The 16,089-nt window shown below is 42.6% G+C and overlaps 1 protein-coding gene across 3 annotated transcripts in view; it reads left to right on the top strand.

Moving 5' to 3' along the window:
* SIPA1L3 (signal induced proliferation associated 1 like 3) overlaps window positions 1-16,089 on the top strand; it is a 3,185,962-nt gene that overhangs the window by 2,305,381 nt on the left and 864,492 nt on the right. For all 3 annotated transcript variants that reach the window (XM_044062280.1, XM_044062270.1, XM_044062288.1), the window contains exon 15: window positions 1,868-2,089. In XM_044062280.1, the coding sequence (XP_043918215.1) occupies window positions 1,868-2,089 (222 nt within the window). The remainder of the gene's footprint in view (window positions 1-1,867; window positions 2,090-16,089) is intronic.

Genomic DNA, 16,089 nt, shown 5'->3' on the forward strand with positions numbered 1-16,089 from the left:
ATTTGCATCATGGTAAACCGGTGCCCAAGGGAATCAGGTCACATTTCAACAGGGCTGCATCTACCTCAGCAGCTTTTCTCAGAGGGGTGCCAACCAAAGACATTCTAGAAGCTGCTACTTGGAGCTCTGTTCATACTTTTACAAAGCATTATCATTTGCCTCTCTTCTCTAAGTCAGGGCAGGCTTTGCCACTGCAGTTCTGCAGGGCCTTATAGCCGCTCCTAATGCTATTTAGGTCCAGTCTCTCATCCATAGCTTTGGATTCTACCCAAATGTAATGACTGCAACAGTGAAACGCGAAGAACATAGTACAGTTGTGTGCACTTACCATAAATGTAGATGTTCGAGTCCGGGTTACCCACCCGCCATCCCCCTTTTTTCTAGAACTTGTCTTTCTTTCTCTATATTCTACAGCCTTTTTGGTGTATTTGCTTTTAGATGAAGGTAAAATTTATATTGTTACAATTGTATTTATTTTTATATATATATATATATATATATATATATATATATATATATATATATATATATATATATATGCTACCCATTTGGGGGGCATCTGACATCTGGGGTAAGAAAAAGTAAAGAAAATGTCGTTGGATGCATGTTTTTTTTACCCCTGACGACCTGACGTCATGGAAGAGGAGACAGCAACCGACGCAGGACCCAAGACTTTGATATTCAGGCTGACTCAGGGCAACCTGCCAGCAGATTACCCAAATGTAATAACTGCAACAGTGAATACACTCAAACATCTACATTTATGTAAGTGTACACAACTGTACTTTCCACACCTCTAGTAGCCTAATCCTACTCACGGATGCTATTTTTAGTAATCAGTTCCACACATCTAGTAGCCTGATCCTACTCACGGATGCTTAGGGATGTCATTAAATTGCAAATGTTTGTCTGCCTTTGTCTAACATGTGTATTAATCATTTTTTCAGAAACTTCAGACTTCACTTCTGAGAAATGCACTGTCCTTAACCCCCCCTTTCATTAACTGATTTGAATGCGCAGGTAAAGCTTTAGCCATATCTTCCAGTCTTTTACCCAAATGAGCAATGTAAACCAACAAAGTGGAAATAATTTTGCACTGTTCAGTTGTAATTATTCACGAGTCCTCTGTAACTTGTATTAATTGTATTTATTTTTCTGGAGTGTAGCAGATTGCAGCAAACAGTCCCCGGTTTTCTGACTTCAAGCTTGACCTTATGACAATTTACTATCACCCAGAAAATTTAGCTGAGTATATCTTTTTCTTGTTAGTTTTATGTATGGAGACTCCCCACACACACATTGAGAGTTCATAATTGAAGGTAACTGTAGCACTTCTATTATAAAAGCTTGACTTTCAGCAGCAAATATGCTCTTTTTAAACTGGGAGAGAGTTGACTCTTTTAAAACACATCTTGTATGCTGTGTGCGCTGACAGGAAGTTCTAATCTGATTTGCTGTATAGACAAAAATAATGCATTAACAGCTGAGTTATCACACTGGTATTTACATAAATCAAGTGCAACTTCGAGGTGGCTTTAGTAACATATGTTAAATGTTTGTGGTGATAATTTCCTTATACAAGCCCATTCAGAAGTGGGGCAGGGGAGACAGGAGGCATTGCCTTTTCGTTTTTACAGACATTTGCTATAAACCGCCTCAGCTCAGTTTCTCTTTCTTTTGTTACATTAGTTCAGTAACAGTTGAAAATCACTATGTTGTCATTTTTTTAGTAAATTGTTTAAAGAAGTCCATAGTTTGTGATATTTGATTAACATAATGTTGAATCCAGCACTAGTTTCAGGATTTCCTTGTAATGCTAATTGAAATTATAGAACAATATCCTATGGATGTATGTTTTTTTTTTCAGCATTGTGAATTCTGGACAGAGCTCTGCCTCTCAGCTTTTCAAACCATCTGGTGCTGAGAATCCGTGGCCTTGTAAGATACCTCATTCCAGCTCTTTTCAGCTTTCTGCCTCTGTCCCAAAGTCATTCTCCTGCAGTCAGCCTATGAAGAATAAGAGTCCGGCAGAATGGAAAATAAGTGAAGAAACACCGACTCGACCTCCCACAATGACAGATGTTAAAAAGTGAGAAATCGTCATATTTTATCATTAACTATGCCTTTATGTCAAATCAGTGTATAGAACCTTGTTACCTAATTTCTTAACAATATAAACTAAAAAAAAAAAAAAAAAAAAAGGAGTAAAAAGGTCACACAATAAAAACAGCTGGCTAAAAACAAAAAGAAAAATCTAGCAAAGCTAGACTTTCCACTGTGTGATTCCTTAAACCTCTTGTATTAGAGGCAACATGGGATATATGCAAGTTACCCTTTAAGGACATCAGGTGTTTCAGCTAAATGGAAACTCTGAATGTCCATGACTTTTTCTTTTAAGTCTAAACTTTAACTAAAACAATGAGTAAAAAGATCACACAGAAAAAAAAAACAATTGGTTAAAAAACAAAAAGAAAAATCTAGCAAAGCTATACACAAAAAAATCTAGCAAAGATGCACACAACAAAAACAATCAATTAAAAACAAAAAGAAAAATCAAAAGGTTTAAGGAATCACACAGTGGAAAGTTTAGCTTTGTTAGATTTTTTTTAACCGATTGTTTTTGTTGTGTGACCTTTTTACTCATTGTTTTAATTTGTTAGTTGGGATATTTTGCAGTCACCCTAAGGTTTATGGATATCAGTTGAGTACGACAACCCTGTCTTTCCAAATGTTAGGCGAACATTCCACTTATGCTGTGCTGATGATGCCATAAGAAGGCAGAAACATGCATGTCCACAGCTAATGGGGTCTGGCTTTTTTTGCCAGAATTTGTCCATGAATAGACTCAAAAGAAAAATTCATGTAAATTCAGAATTGACGTTTGGCTGAAACACCTGATGTCCTTAAAGGGTAATTTGCATATATCCCATGTTGCCTCTAATACAAGAGGTTTAATTTCTTAACAATATAGAAGAAAGCCAGAGTACAGTTGTGATATTATTTCACAGTCAGCTAATTGTTACTTAACAAGGAAATCTTGAACATTTCTAAGTCTTTGAAAAAAATAGCAAAACATGCATACATTTTTTTAACGTAATAAATAAATGATGTAAAGTAGTTGACTTCATTTGATTATCAACCTGTGGGTTTCGGATCCGGATCAGATCTGAGACGGCAGCTTCACCAGCATCTGATCCGAGCTCCAAGCTCCTCCCCTTACCCATAATAGCCCTCCATCTCTTTCCTTCCTTCACATGTCATTTGCCACGGCTTTGCCAAGCAGCGTGGTTTCAGAGCTTCAGGCATGGTAGGTGGTTGTTTTTGGATAGTTTTGGGTGTTTGTGTTGCTGGTAGCGACAGGTAGGATACCTTTCCCTTGCTTAACTTCCCCTTTGTTTTGCATCGTGTTTTTCTTTTTCAAAAAAAAAAAAGGAAAAGTTTAGCATAGTAGTTAGAGTAGGCCCTATCCCTTCCCCTTATTGCTAGTCAGTGGATGCGAGTGTGTGTGTGTGTGTGTGTGACAGGCAGGTTAGGGCTTTGTGCCTTTTGCCTTAACTTTGTTAAAAAATGGCAGATCAGTAGTCAAAGCTGGTTTTCAAGAAATGCACACACTGTGGCCATAAGTTATCTCCGGCTGATGTTCACACTCTGTGTGTGATGTTTGGTGTTTGGAGGGCCTCCCATCTTTTGACTGAATGCTCGATTCATATGGGGTTTAACCCCAGGGCCCTGAAGGATCGCAGGGCAAAATTAATCCTTAAAGGACTTCTTCCTGCTATGGAGGCAGCTGCCTCCGCTTCTCTTATGGTCAGGGCTGTGACTGCTTCTTCCTCAGCCACAATCTCTTCCCCTCCCTCCCTCCCTCCCTCCCAGGCCAGGACTCAAATTCCTGTTCATAGGTCTGCGGATAGGAAGCTTAGGAAAGAGAAGGGAAAAGATAAAGATAAAAAGAAAGAGAGAGACAAGGGGAGGAAGAGATCCCTGGACCGAGCGGATCCAGTGGGTCCTCCTCTGAAGCAGCAGTTAGTTACTAGACCAGTTTCTCCTCAGCTCCGCTTGCCCAGATTCACGGCACAGCCAGAGGAGCGTGGACCTTCTTCCAGGGCCACTGCACATTGACCCTCCTAGTCGGTGGCCTCTTCTCATTCCACCAGAAGTTTGAGTGAGGCAGACATATACAAAATGATGCGAAGGTTTATTTGCACCCAGATTCAGATGGGAGTCTTGCCAGCCCCCTCTCCCTCTGGAGGGGGAGCTCGCTTCCCATTTTTGCCCCGATATTGCCTTCTCCGGTCTGACCCCGGTATCAGAGTTTATGGATCCGAGAGGTCCCGGAGTCAGGGGGTCGGCGCCAGTGCTACCGAGCACCTCGACATCGGCTGTTACTTTGAGCGTGTCGGACCCGAGCTGCTCTAGGAGCCGAAGCCTGGCTGTCAGATCTGAGGGGTTGGGCTTTTCTCCTTTGGCGCTGACATTGCTGGATCAGGGTCCTCTCCTTGTTATCTCAGCTCTGGCGGGCTTGGCTCTGATCCCCCCATCAGATCCAGGGAGAGCAGCTTCCTTATTAGTTTCCCAGGAGGTTCCCTCTCCCTTGGCTTTCAACGTGGTGGAAAGGGTTCTCTCCAGTGGATCGAGGCCCCTGACCATTTCCTCAGACTTTGCCTCGACTCCCTCGCCTCTGGTTGCGTCTTCAGCCATTTTGCCCATGCAGTGACAGTCCATGCTCGATGTGACCCAGAGTGTTACCCTCAAGGAACCACAAGTAGTTTGCGAGCCTTGGTTCCTCGTAAACAAACGTGCAAAAGGAGACACTTGGATTCTTCTCCAGAGTCCCTCACCAAGGACACAGATTTGGAGGAAGGGGAAGGTTCCCCCAGATCACCCCCTGACAATGTCTCCTTTTGAGACATCATGTAACTCCTTTGGCAGCGGGGAGGGTTAGTCCACCCCCTAACCTTTCTTGGATGAGTCGGTGTTTCTGGAGGCCTTCGGCATGGGCCCATCTACCTCCTGGGTGTGACCCCCCCCCCCCCCCGCGGATCCCTTGGTGGATCTTATTACCACCCAGGCATGGAAGGAACCAGACACCATGGAGCCAATCCCAAAGCATCCCAACAAGATTTTGAGTCCTCCTGCAGACAGACCCAATTGGAACAAGGGGTCCCCAGTGGACGCCATGGTGGTAGCAGGCACCACTAAGAAAAAACTAGCCCAGGAAAGTTCTGCGGTCCATCCCCCTGATCGAGAGTCCAGGACGATTGATCATCTAGGAAAGCGGACATATGCTTCAGTCATCTTTTCTATAAGAGTGATGAATTATTTGGCCCACGTCACTCAACTGCAGCGTGACCTGGTCAAGGAGCTAACTGAGTCGCCCCTGGAGTCCGTGTTGCCAGAGGATAAGTGCATATTCTCCGCGTGAATGGCCACTCTTAAAGAGGTTTCTAGCACGTCCATGTGTCTCCTTTCGCATGCCACTGAAGGAACGGCAAGGACGGCTGGGTCCGGCGATGCCGTGAGGCGACACGCCTGGGTCAGGCTGTGCCAGTTCAGGGAACCCTTTAAAGCATCTTTCACAAATGCCCCTTATGATGGTTCTTCCTTGTTCGGAAGACAGTTCGCGACATGTTGGTCCAGAGTGAAAAGGACAGGAAGACATTGTCTGCCATCGGGATCCACTTCTCTAACCCCCAAAGATCCTTTTCCAGGAATCAGCAGGGGCAAAAGAAGATGTGGTTCCGGAAGTCACAATATTCCCGGGACACTCAGAACTCATCTTCCCCCAAGGGCAGAGGGGGACCAGACAGACGCTGGCCCAGTTGTGTGTGGGGGGTTCAAGAAATTTTGGGTCTTGAGAACCGTTCTCGGACAGGCCCGTGCAACAGCCCTGAGGGATTGCCCAACTGCTCTGCTCTGGAGGCATTTGGGGGTCGCCTTTCACTGCATCTAACTGTCTGTGTTAGCAGACCGTTGGGTGCTTTAAAGCATATCCAGAGTTTATACCATCCCCTTTGTGGTTACTCCCATTCCTCCAGAACACCTCCCAGACGTTCCACCTGTGCAAAGGGTGGCAGCGCCGCTCATAATAGAATAGTCTAGTGGGATTTTGCATCATTTTTTTCACAAGAGTTTTATCAAGTTTTATGCTATATGTAGGTCCTTACCACAGTTATCTATGTGTTTCTGGCCATTGGATTTTGTGTAATATGATTTTTGAAGTTTTGCACACTAGGTTATAGAGAATAACCAGCCTTATAAAGTTCTAAGAATTAGGAGTGAAAATACTTTCTGGTCACAGTAGTAAAATCTTTCAGTGTTTCATTTTAAGGAAGTGGTATATTTTATTTTTTCATTGTTTCATTTCGTGCAAATCACTTTATTCTGTCATCAAGTGAGTATTTTTTTGCAGATGTTTCTTACAGATGCATGCATATGTGTGTGTGTGTGTGTATGATATCTGTACGGTACTGCAAGTACAGTTGGAATTGAGCAACCAGCCCTGTTTTGTAGATTGCAGTGTTAATAGGATCATTTTGACAGGAACCAGAGGAAACAGTAATTTGTAGAACTTTACTGTCGTTGACTGGTATATTGAAAATGTGTTAGTTATTGTATCTCCAGTGGTTCCAGGTGGTTGTGCAGCATACGTCTCAACCTGTTAGCACAAAACATCTGTACAAAGCCAAAATAATAGGGGAGCACAGGCTGAAAAATAGGGGCACATTTTAAATATTGCTCTTAAAAACTTAGAAAGTTGCTCGAGTAAAAGTTTTTGCCCTTCCAAGCTTTTTCTGAAGGATGTGAAGTCTGAAACTCAAATATCTGTCATTATTTAGTGAACTCAGTCCTCGTAGATTTGCTAGAAAATCACAAATTTTATGAGGACTAGACCAAGAGGTGTATATTTGTATAGAGATGCACACAGTTGACTCGCACAGTCATTGACTAAGTTCACTGATGTCAGTACATAGTCCCTACTCTTAGGTGCCGTTACATCAAAACTGGTTATATTTCGTTTAACGGAGCAGGAATGTGAGGACTAGTATAAATGTATTTTTAAAGCTATGTTAGATATTACTCACTTAGCATGGCATTCTTTCTAGTAAGTGTAGGGTAATTTTGTGGAATCCTGTCTTCATGATAATAAGTCCTAATGACGTGTATGATTTTTTTCTGTAAAGGTAAGGTTGGTGGTTAAAGGCTACTTCTCGGGTTGTTAATTATTTAGGGGGAAAAACTCCAAAACATTTTCTTGCCTAAAGAAAAAACTAACTAATCAGGGATATGTTTTAAAAATCTGATTCTGTATTAAAAGCTAATTATAATATCTACTGCAGTAGATGTTTTGTGATGATTATACTACAACACAACACACATCTTGATCCATTAGATACCTTTCTTTAAAAAAAATTTAAATAAATGAATAAATAAAACATAAGGATCAACTCCCCTAGTTATTTGACAGCTCATCAGGAGGAAATTGTATTAGTACAGGTTCAACGATTTCTGTATGGTTAGCTCCCAAAGTTGTGTTTACTTTTTTTTTTAAATAAACAAGTGATATCTTAAAAAAAATCAGTTATCTTGTCACATTTTGAATACACATATGCCTCATCAAAGATAGAGAAGAGGGCTAACATTTTTCATTCCCATATGTGCATTAATACATTTACTTGGAATTTCACCGAATATGTGTGTTTGTGTGTGTGTGTGTCGGACAATTTTTTCTGCTTTTGCGATGCCACTTAGCTTTATTATACTCAAACTCATCAGATTTCTGAATTTTTCTGTTGCCATGAATTTTTAGTTAAAAAAGAAGTTTTCCTGGCTCCCCATATCTTAGAAGGTACAGTTGTATATCATCAAATAGTTACTATTGTAGACCGCCTCTTGCAGCTTTCTTAGATTTTAAGTTCATATTCCAAATCTGTCAGTTTTGATTTATACTTTTAAAAATGTTCCCATAGAATGTGGATGTGAACAGAACAGGGAGTCAGCACCTTACAAAGGTGATTTCTCAGATCTAGTACAAGATGTGATATATAAGCAGTTGCTGAAAAAGCCATATAGCCATATCTTTTATGCCAGCTAGAAAATTATGTGCTGTTTTGGCACTGCTCTTTTCCAGACTTTGATGAATTTTTTTGGGTGGGGGAAGTTTATAATAATACCATATGTGCTTAAATTAAGCCATACCCACCTTTCTATGATAGATGTTGCACAAAAATTACCAAAGTTAATTCATGCTACAGTTTTTTGAAGATGTACATCATATGTTATGACTATTCTGTTTGTTTAAAAAATGCTATGTTTAGCTGATGTTCATCGTGTTTTACTGTTGCAGTCATTACTCTTGGGTTATCCTGCTGGCAGGCTACCCACAGTCGGCCTAAATTCCAAAGTCCTGGTCCGGCGTCGGTTGCTGTCGCCACGTCCCTGACATCAGTGCGCCAGGAGTATAAAAGATTGCAGCCGATGCCATTTTCTTCAGTCTTTCTTGCCGCGCGGTGCCCGAAGCAAAAGCAGTTCGCAAGTGCCGGTCGGCCGACTCCTGAGATTTTCAAATCCGAATTTCAGAACCGAAGTCTTCATTAAAGCTAAGTACCCCGTTGGGGAAACTTTTTTCTTGCTCCAGACTGGTGTCAGAAAAAGTTAACAATTGTATTTCTTGTGGGAAGCAAATACCTCATAAGCATTTTCATTCTTCCTTTATTCCTTGCCCTTGCCCTGACCACAACGTTGCTAGCTGTCAGCTTTGTGCTAGATTTAACCAATGCACTATTAAGCGTTGGTTCGGTTTTGCATTTCATTACTTTGGCCAAAGATTTAACTGTATAATGCCGTCGGAACAGCCGACGACTGGAGTTTACAAAAAATGCAAGGACAAGGAAAAGGATAGGCAACCGAGGTCCAAAACCAACGACGAGGCCTACACTAGGCCAGTCGCCGGTTCTCAGTGAGGCGCTTTCGCAGCCCCTGATGCCCGCTACCTCAGAGCCACAGGCCGCTTCCGACTCCCATGTGGAGCCGACTGGGCCTCTGGATACTCAAGGTATTGGACACACGGAAACCATTCCCTCAGATTGGTCCAGAGCCGCTGAGCAGGCATCGGCTTCTGAGGGTGTCTTCAGACCTATACAGTTGTATGTTAAGCCAACTTCAGCTTCAAAGGCAAAGACTAAAGCAGTTCTAAAGGCAAAGAAGCAAGTACAGCATTCTCCTACTTAGACGTCCATGCCTAAAAAACAGATGCTTAAAATGTCCGAAGACCTAATTACTTTGATCATGGGTTCCCATCCCCCTCCTGATAAGAGGCCTAGGCAAGAGACAGAATATGATTCTTCTGATCAGGTTTAAATTTCCTCTGATTCCTCTTCTGAACAGGGATACTCTTTTCCTCCCTACGAGGATTCTGATGCTGAAGAATCCATTCCTTCAGCCTCTCCTCCTGAGGATTATTCTTTTGGGGAAACCCTGCATTCCATGATGGAGCATTTTCACTGGGAGAGCCAAAATTACTCAGAATCTAAGAAAAGGCTCAGAGACTTTCTTTTACTACCTCAGCACAGACCTCTTGCTATTCCACCTGTTCTAGACATTGTAGATGATGCATTTTCAGAGTCCGGCCTGTCTCCTGACTCTTTATCCCCTGCACCTGCTAAGCTAGACAGATACTACAGGGTCCCAAGACTCTCATAAATTTCTATATAAAAACCCCACTGCTGACCCGGAAACTATATCTCAGGGTCCCAAAGGGGGTCAAGGCTTCCACTGCAAAAAACCCTGTCCCCTCTGATAGGGATACTAGGGCACTGGACAGTTGGGGGAAAAAAGTTTACACTTCTGCTACCTTGGCTGTAAGGGCTTTAAATTGTCAGTTTCATATGCTTAAATATCAGCAATACTTAATGTCACTGCTTAAACAGACAATGTTGACAAATTCTGAATGTTCTGATAACAAGGAAATGCAGGATTTATTGCATGCAGCTGAACAAGTGGGAAAACATACTTTGCAATGTGGTTTTGATTCACTGGAGGCCTCTTACAGGGCCACGGTTACGGGTTCTGTCATTATAAGGCATGCTTGGTTAAAGGAACAGAATCTGCCTGATCATGTTAAAGCAAAATTATTGGATGCTCCATTGCAGCATGTTACTTTGTTTGGTGTTAAGGCAGAAGAGGTGTTGAAGAAAATGGAGGATAAAGCAAAATCCATGCAGACAGTTAAGGATTTCCTACAGGTACAGCCACCCAGCTTTAGCAGGAACTGGCCTACAAATAATTGGTCCTTTCCAGTGTCAGACAGGCCACAAAGAGGCAGATACAGACATCCCAGAGGCAGATCTCAGCCCCAAGGCTCATACAGGCCTAAACAACGGGGAGCTTCTACCTCCAAAAACGGAGAAGACAAATCACAACAATACAGGAAATGGTCCCAATGACTTTCCTCTGCCAGATCCAAGCATTTATCTTTTGGCAGCCCCCTTAGGGGGAAAACTAGCACTTTTTTCACCAAATTGGCAAATGATTACCCAGGACGAATGGGTCTTGAACATAGTGTCCCAGGGAAACAGGTTCCACTTTCACACCCTGCCAAGGGCAAAAGGTATGCCAGACCTGCCACACAATCAATGGGCAGAGGCACAAAAGCAAATTATATCCCTCATGGACATGAGGGCCATTCAACAAGTGCCACAGCAAGAGCAGGGGCAAGGATTTTACTCGAGACTTTTCTTGGTGCCCAGAAAGGACAAAGCCTGGAGACCAATACTGGACCTGTCTACACTAAACATGTTTCTGGATGTTCCAAAATTCAAGATGTTGATTCTGCAGCAGCTACTGCCCATGCTGGGCAAGAAGGCTTGGCTTGTAACTTTGGACCTAAAAGAGGCATACCTGCATATCCCAATCAGACAATCTTGCAAAAGATACCCCAGATTCATAGCTGGCTCAATGCACTACCAATTCTCTGCACTGCCCTTTGGCTTATCTACTGCACCCAGGGTCTTCACAAAATGCCTGACACCAGTAATTGTATTTTGCAGACAAAGAGGAATTCAAATATATCCTTACTTGGACGACTGCCTTATTCAAGCAGAGAACAAAGACATTCTTCTAAAGCATCTGGCGTTTGTGAAAAGATTACTAACTTGCCTAGGGTACACAGTAAACGAAAAGAAATCAAAACTAGTACCCTCTCAAGAGATAATATTCCTGGGAGCAAGCTTAAATACAACTGCCCAGATGGCTTATCTCACGCCAGACAAACAAAGGCAACTGACTTCTTACTTCAAAAAGTTGGCAACAAAGACCCAGTTATCTGCAAGGAAAATCCTGCAGGCCTTGGGCTTCATGGCATCCTGCATTCTGCTAATTCCATAAGCCGGACTGCATATGAGGAAACTACAATGGTATCTAAAAAGTGTTTGGACTCAACATTGCCACAGCCTGTAAACATTAATTACCCTCATTCTCTGCCTGCAACAGGAGTTTCGATGGTGGGCACAGGCCTGTCACCACAGCAAGGGTCTGCCATTCACTTTACCCACAGCCAGGCAGACAGTAACAACGGATGCTTCAGATTATGCCTGGGGGGCCCACATGGCAGGAAAATGTATTCAGAGCACATGGGCCGCAAGCCAGATGCATCTTCATATCAATGAAAAAGAGATGCTAGCTGTTCAGAATGCCCTGACAGCTTTCAAGGATCTACTTCATCCAGGACAACTACTGATAAAGACGGACAGTACTACAGTCATGTGCTACATAAACAAGCAGGGAGGCACACATGCCTACCCCCTCTGCAGACAAGCAATGACCTTGTGGAACACAGCATTGACTTATCAAGTTCACCTGCAAGCACAATTTTTGCCAGAAAAATAAATACTCTGGCAGATGAACTAAGCAGAAACCTCATGGATCCCCACGAGTGGAAACTGGATCCACAAGTCATCAGCATGCTAACAAGGAAATGAGGATGCCCAGACATAGATCTAGTTGCCTCCCCTCAAAACTGCCAATTACAGAGATTTTGCACAAGGATTTATCACAAGCAAGCATGGAAAGTGGATGCCCTATCCTTCGGCTGGAAAAACCTAACAGTGTATGCCTTTCCTCCACTGCCTCTCCTTCCCAAGGTACTCCTAAACGTCAGACAAGAGAAGCCAAAAATGATACTGATTGCCCCAGACTGGCCACGCCAGCACTGGTACCCAATCCTAAAGAGCTTGTCTCAAGGTCCAGCATGGACATTGCCTGAAACTTCTCACTTACTGACCCAACAAAACAATCAGGTCCTGCACAGCCAACTCAGGACCCTAAATCTGGCAGTATGGCGGATAATGTAGCCATTCAGAACACTCCTCTTTCAAAAGCTGTTATGGATGTTATCTTGGAGGCCAGAAGGCCCAGTACCAGAAAATCTTATGCAGAAAAATGGAAGAGATTCTGTGCTTGTAACCAGGAACAAGGCATTGACACGTATGTACCAAATATTCCTCAGATTTTACAATACCTAACTGAGATGCTGGACAAAGGCCTTTCCTTTTCATCATTTAAGATTCATGCCTCTGCCATTTCAGCCCATTACAATACGGAACGACCTATCTTTTCTCATCCTTTAATAAGGCAGTACCTCAGAGGGGCCAAAAACATCAGGCCTCCAAGGAGAGCACCAATACCTGCATGGGACCTCAATTATGTCTTGGAAAAACTCACATTGCCTCCTTTTGAGCCAGCCTCAACAGCTGATATAAAATTCTTATCCTGGAAAACGGCTCTGCTCCTAGCAATAACTTCTGCAAGACGAGTCTCGGAGTTACAGGTACTCATGGCTGTGGAACCTTTTATCATTTTTCAACCAGACTGGGTTTCTCTGAGGACAAACCCTACATTTATGCCTAAGGTGGTGTCCAGTGTGGCCCTCAACCAAACCATTCACTTGCCTACCTTTTATCCAAACCCACAGAACAAGGGTGAGAGACTTCTGCATTCTTTGGACATACACAGACAGCTACGCTTCTACTTGGACAGAATTAAAACTTTCAGAAAGACTGCGCAACTTTTAGTAGCATATGCTGCAGGATCACAAGGAAAGGCTATCTCAAAACAGACTATTTCTAAATGGATAGGTCATTGCATTTGTTTCTGCTACTCACAGCATGGCAAATCAGTGCCTAAGGGCATTAGGCCACACTCTACCAGAGCAACAGCCACTTCAGCAGCCTTTCTCAGAGGAGTACCAACCAAAGACGTCTTAGAGGCTGCAACTTGGAGTTCAGTCCACACTTTTACAAAGCACTACCACTTACCCCTCGACTCTAAATCCAGAGCAGGCTTTGCCACTGCAGCTCTGCAGGGCTTCATAGCCTCTCCTAATCCTGTTTTGCCCAGCCACCCATCCTCAGCTTTGGGATTCAACCCAAGAGTAATAACTGCAGCAGTGAAACACGATGAAAATAGTACATTTGTGTACCTACCATAAATAGATAATATTCGAGTGTATTGACTGTTGCAGTCCAGGTTACCCTCCCACCGTCCCCCTTTCATTTGCTGTGTTTTATCTGTACTTCTTTATTCTGTACAACCTATGTGGTGTATTTGCTTGTGGATGAAGGAAATGTTTACTTTAGTGCATACATGTTTATTGGCATACTTTATTTAGCCTACCCTTTTGGGGGCACCTGACATCTGGGGCAAGAAAAACTGAAGAAAATGGCGTTGGCTGCATCTTTTATACCCCTGGCATACTGACGTTAGGCAAGAGGCAACAGCAACCGACGCCAGACCTAGACTTTGGAATTCTGGCCGACCGCAGGTCGCCTGCCAGCAGGATAACCCAAGAGTAATGACTGCAACAGTGAATACACTCGAACATCTACATATATGGTAGGTATATATGCAGACAAATGGAAAAGATTCTGTGCTTGGAACCAGGCACAATGACTTGACACATCTGTACCAAATATTCCTCAGATTTTACAATACCTAACTGAGATGCTGAACAAAGGCCAATCCTTTTCATCAATTAAAATTCATGCTTCAGCCATTTCAGCTCATTACAATATGGAACCTCCTATTTTTTCCCATCCATTGATAAGACAGTACCTCAGAGGGGTCAGAAACATAAGACCTCCAAGGAGAGCCCCAGTACCTGCAAGGGACCTCAGTTATGTCTTGGAAAAACTCACTCTGCTGCCTTTTGAGCCAGCCAGTACAGCTGATATAAAGTTTTTATCTTGGAAAACAGCTCTGCTCCTAGCAATAACCTCTACAAGACGCGTTTCAGAGTTACAGGCACTCATGGCTGTGGAACCTTTCATCATTTTCCACCCAGACAGGGTTTCTCTAAGAACGAACCCTACATTTATGCCTAGGGTAGTGTCCAGTGTGGCCCTCAAATAAACTATTCATCTGCCTACCTTTTATCCAAACCCACAGAATAAGGGTGAAAGACCTGCATTCCTTGGACATACACAGACAACTACGCTTCTATTTGGACAGAACTAAAGCTTTCAGAAAAACTGAGCAACTTTTAGTGGCATTTGCTGCAGGATCTCAAGGAGAGCCTATCTCAAAACAGACTGTTTCAAAATGGATAGGCCAATGCATTCTTTTCTGCTACTCACAACATGGCAAATCAGTGCCCCAGGCCATTAGACTTCATTCTACCAGGTCAGCAGCCACTTCAGCAGCCTTTCTCAGAGGAGTACCAACCAAAGACATTTTATAGGCTGCAACTTGGAGTTCAGTGCACACTTTTACAAAGCACTACCATTTACCTCTCTACTCCAAATCCAGAGCAGGCTTCGCCACTGCAGTTTTGCAAGGCCTTATAGCCTCTCCTAATCCTCTTTAGGCCCATCCACCCAGCCTTAGCTTTGGGATTCAACCCAAGAGTAATGACTGCAACAGTGAAACACGTTGAACATAGTACAGTTGTGTACCTACCATAAATATAGATGTTCGAGTGTATTCACTGTTGCAGTCCAGGTTACCCTCCCTCCATCCCCCTTTTCTTTGCTGGGGCTTACCTATACTTCTCTATCTTATACAACCTATGTGGTGTATTTGCTTGTAGATGAAGGAAATGTTTATTTTACTGCATGCATAATTATTGGCATTACATTTTTAGCCTATTTTGGGGGCACCTGACATTTGGGGCAAGAAAAACTGAAGAAAATGGTGTTGGCTGCTTCTTTTATACCCCTGTCGCACTGATGTCAGGGAAGAGGCGACAGCAACCGACGCCGGACCTAGACTTTGGAATTCTGGCCGACCGCGGGTTGCTTGCCAGCAGGATAACCCAAGAGTAATGACTGCAACAGTGAATACACTCAAACATTTACATTTGTGGTAGGTACACAACTGTACTTTTATGGGATTGGAGAAGGTATAAAAAAGTAATGGGGGGTTATGGGAATCCCTCTCAGAAAAACATGAACCTAAGTGACAAATAAGACTAGGGTTAGGCAGATTCCCTGGTCTTCGTGATACAATTTGTATCTTACAGTGAGAAGAGCTTTTGCATTGCTTAGATCACCCCCTTAACTGTAAACAGCGAGTCATGGTCTGTTTATTTATTGATTGATTGTTTGACATTTGTTTACCGGGAAAGTCCACTGGGTCAAAAAAAACATTTTCAGTGGAGGCCCGGGGAGAAAAGCTTAATTTCTAAACCAATAATTATTTAAGACCGTATTATATTTACAGCAATATCCAAAAGTTTTCACACAACTTTTCAAAGATTAACATACATCGAGTATTATATCAGACCATTCTAAAATTTCATTGAGTTTTACTGAGGGGGTAAAGGATACTTTGAGACAAAGAGGTTATAATTGGTCTCTTAATCCAAATTTATTGAATAAGGAGGATAATAATACTGGAAATTACAAAGTACCTGAAAGACGTATTGATTGGTTTAGGGAAACAAGAATTTGCCCCAGATATTGAATGGGCAACAGTTAAAGCTCAACTAAGAGGGACACTTTTGCAACAAGCATCTTATTATAAAAAGATATTAAACAAAGATATTCAAACTTTAGAAATAAAAATTAAATTACTTGATCAAGAACTGATTAGGGATTT

Source organism: Protopterus annectens, chromosome 1.part0 (assembly GCF_019279795.1).
Source record: "Protopterus annectens isolate FY-2018-M chromosome 1.part0, PAN1.0, whole genome shotgun sequence".
In the NCBI taxonomy this organism is placed as follows: domain Eukaryota; kingdom Metazoa; phylum Chordata; order Ceratodontiformes; family Protopteridae; genus Protopterus; species Protopterus annectens.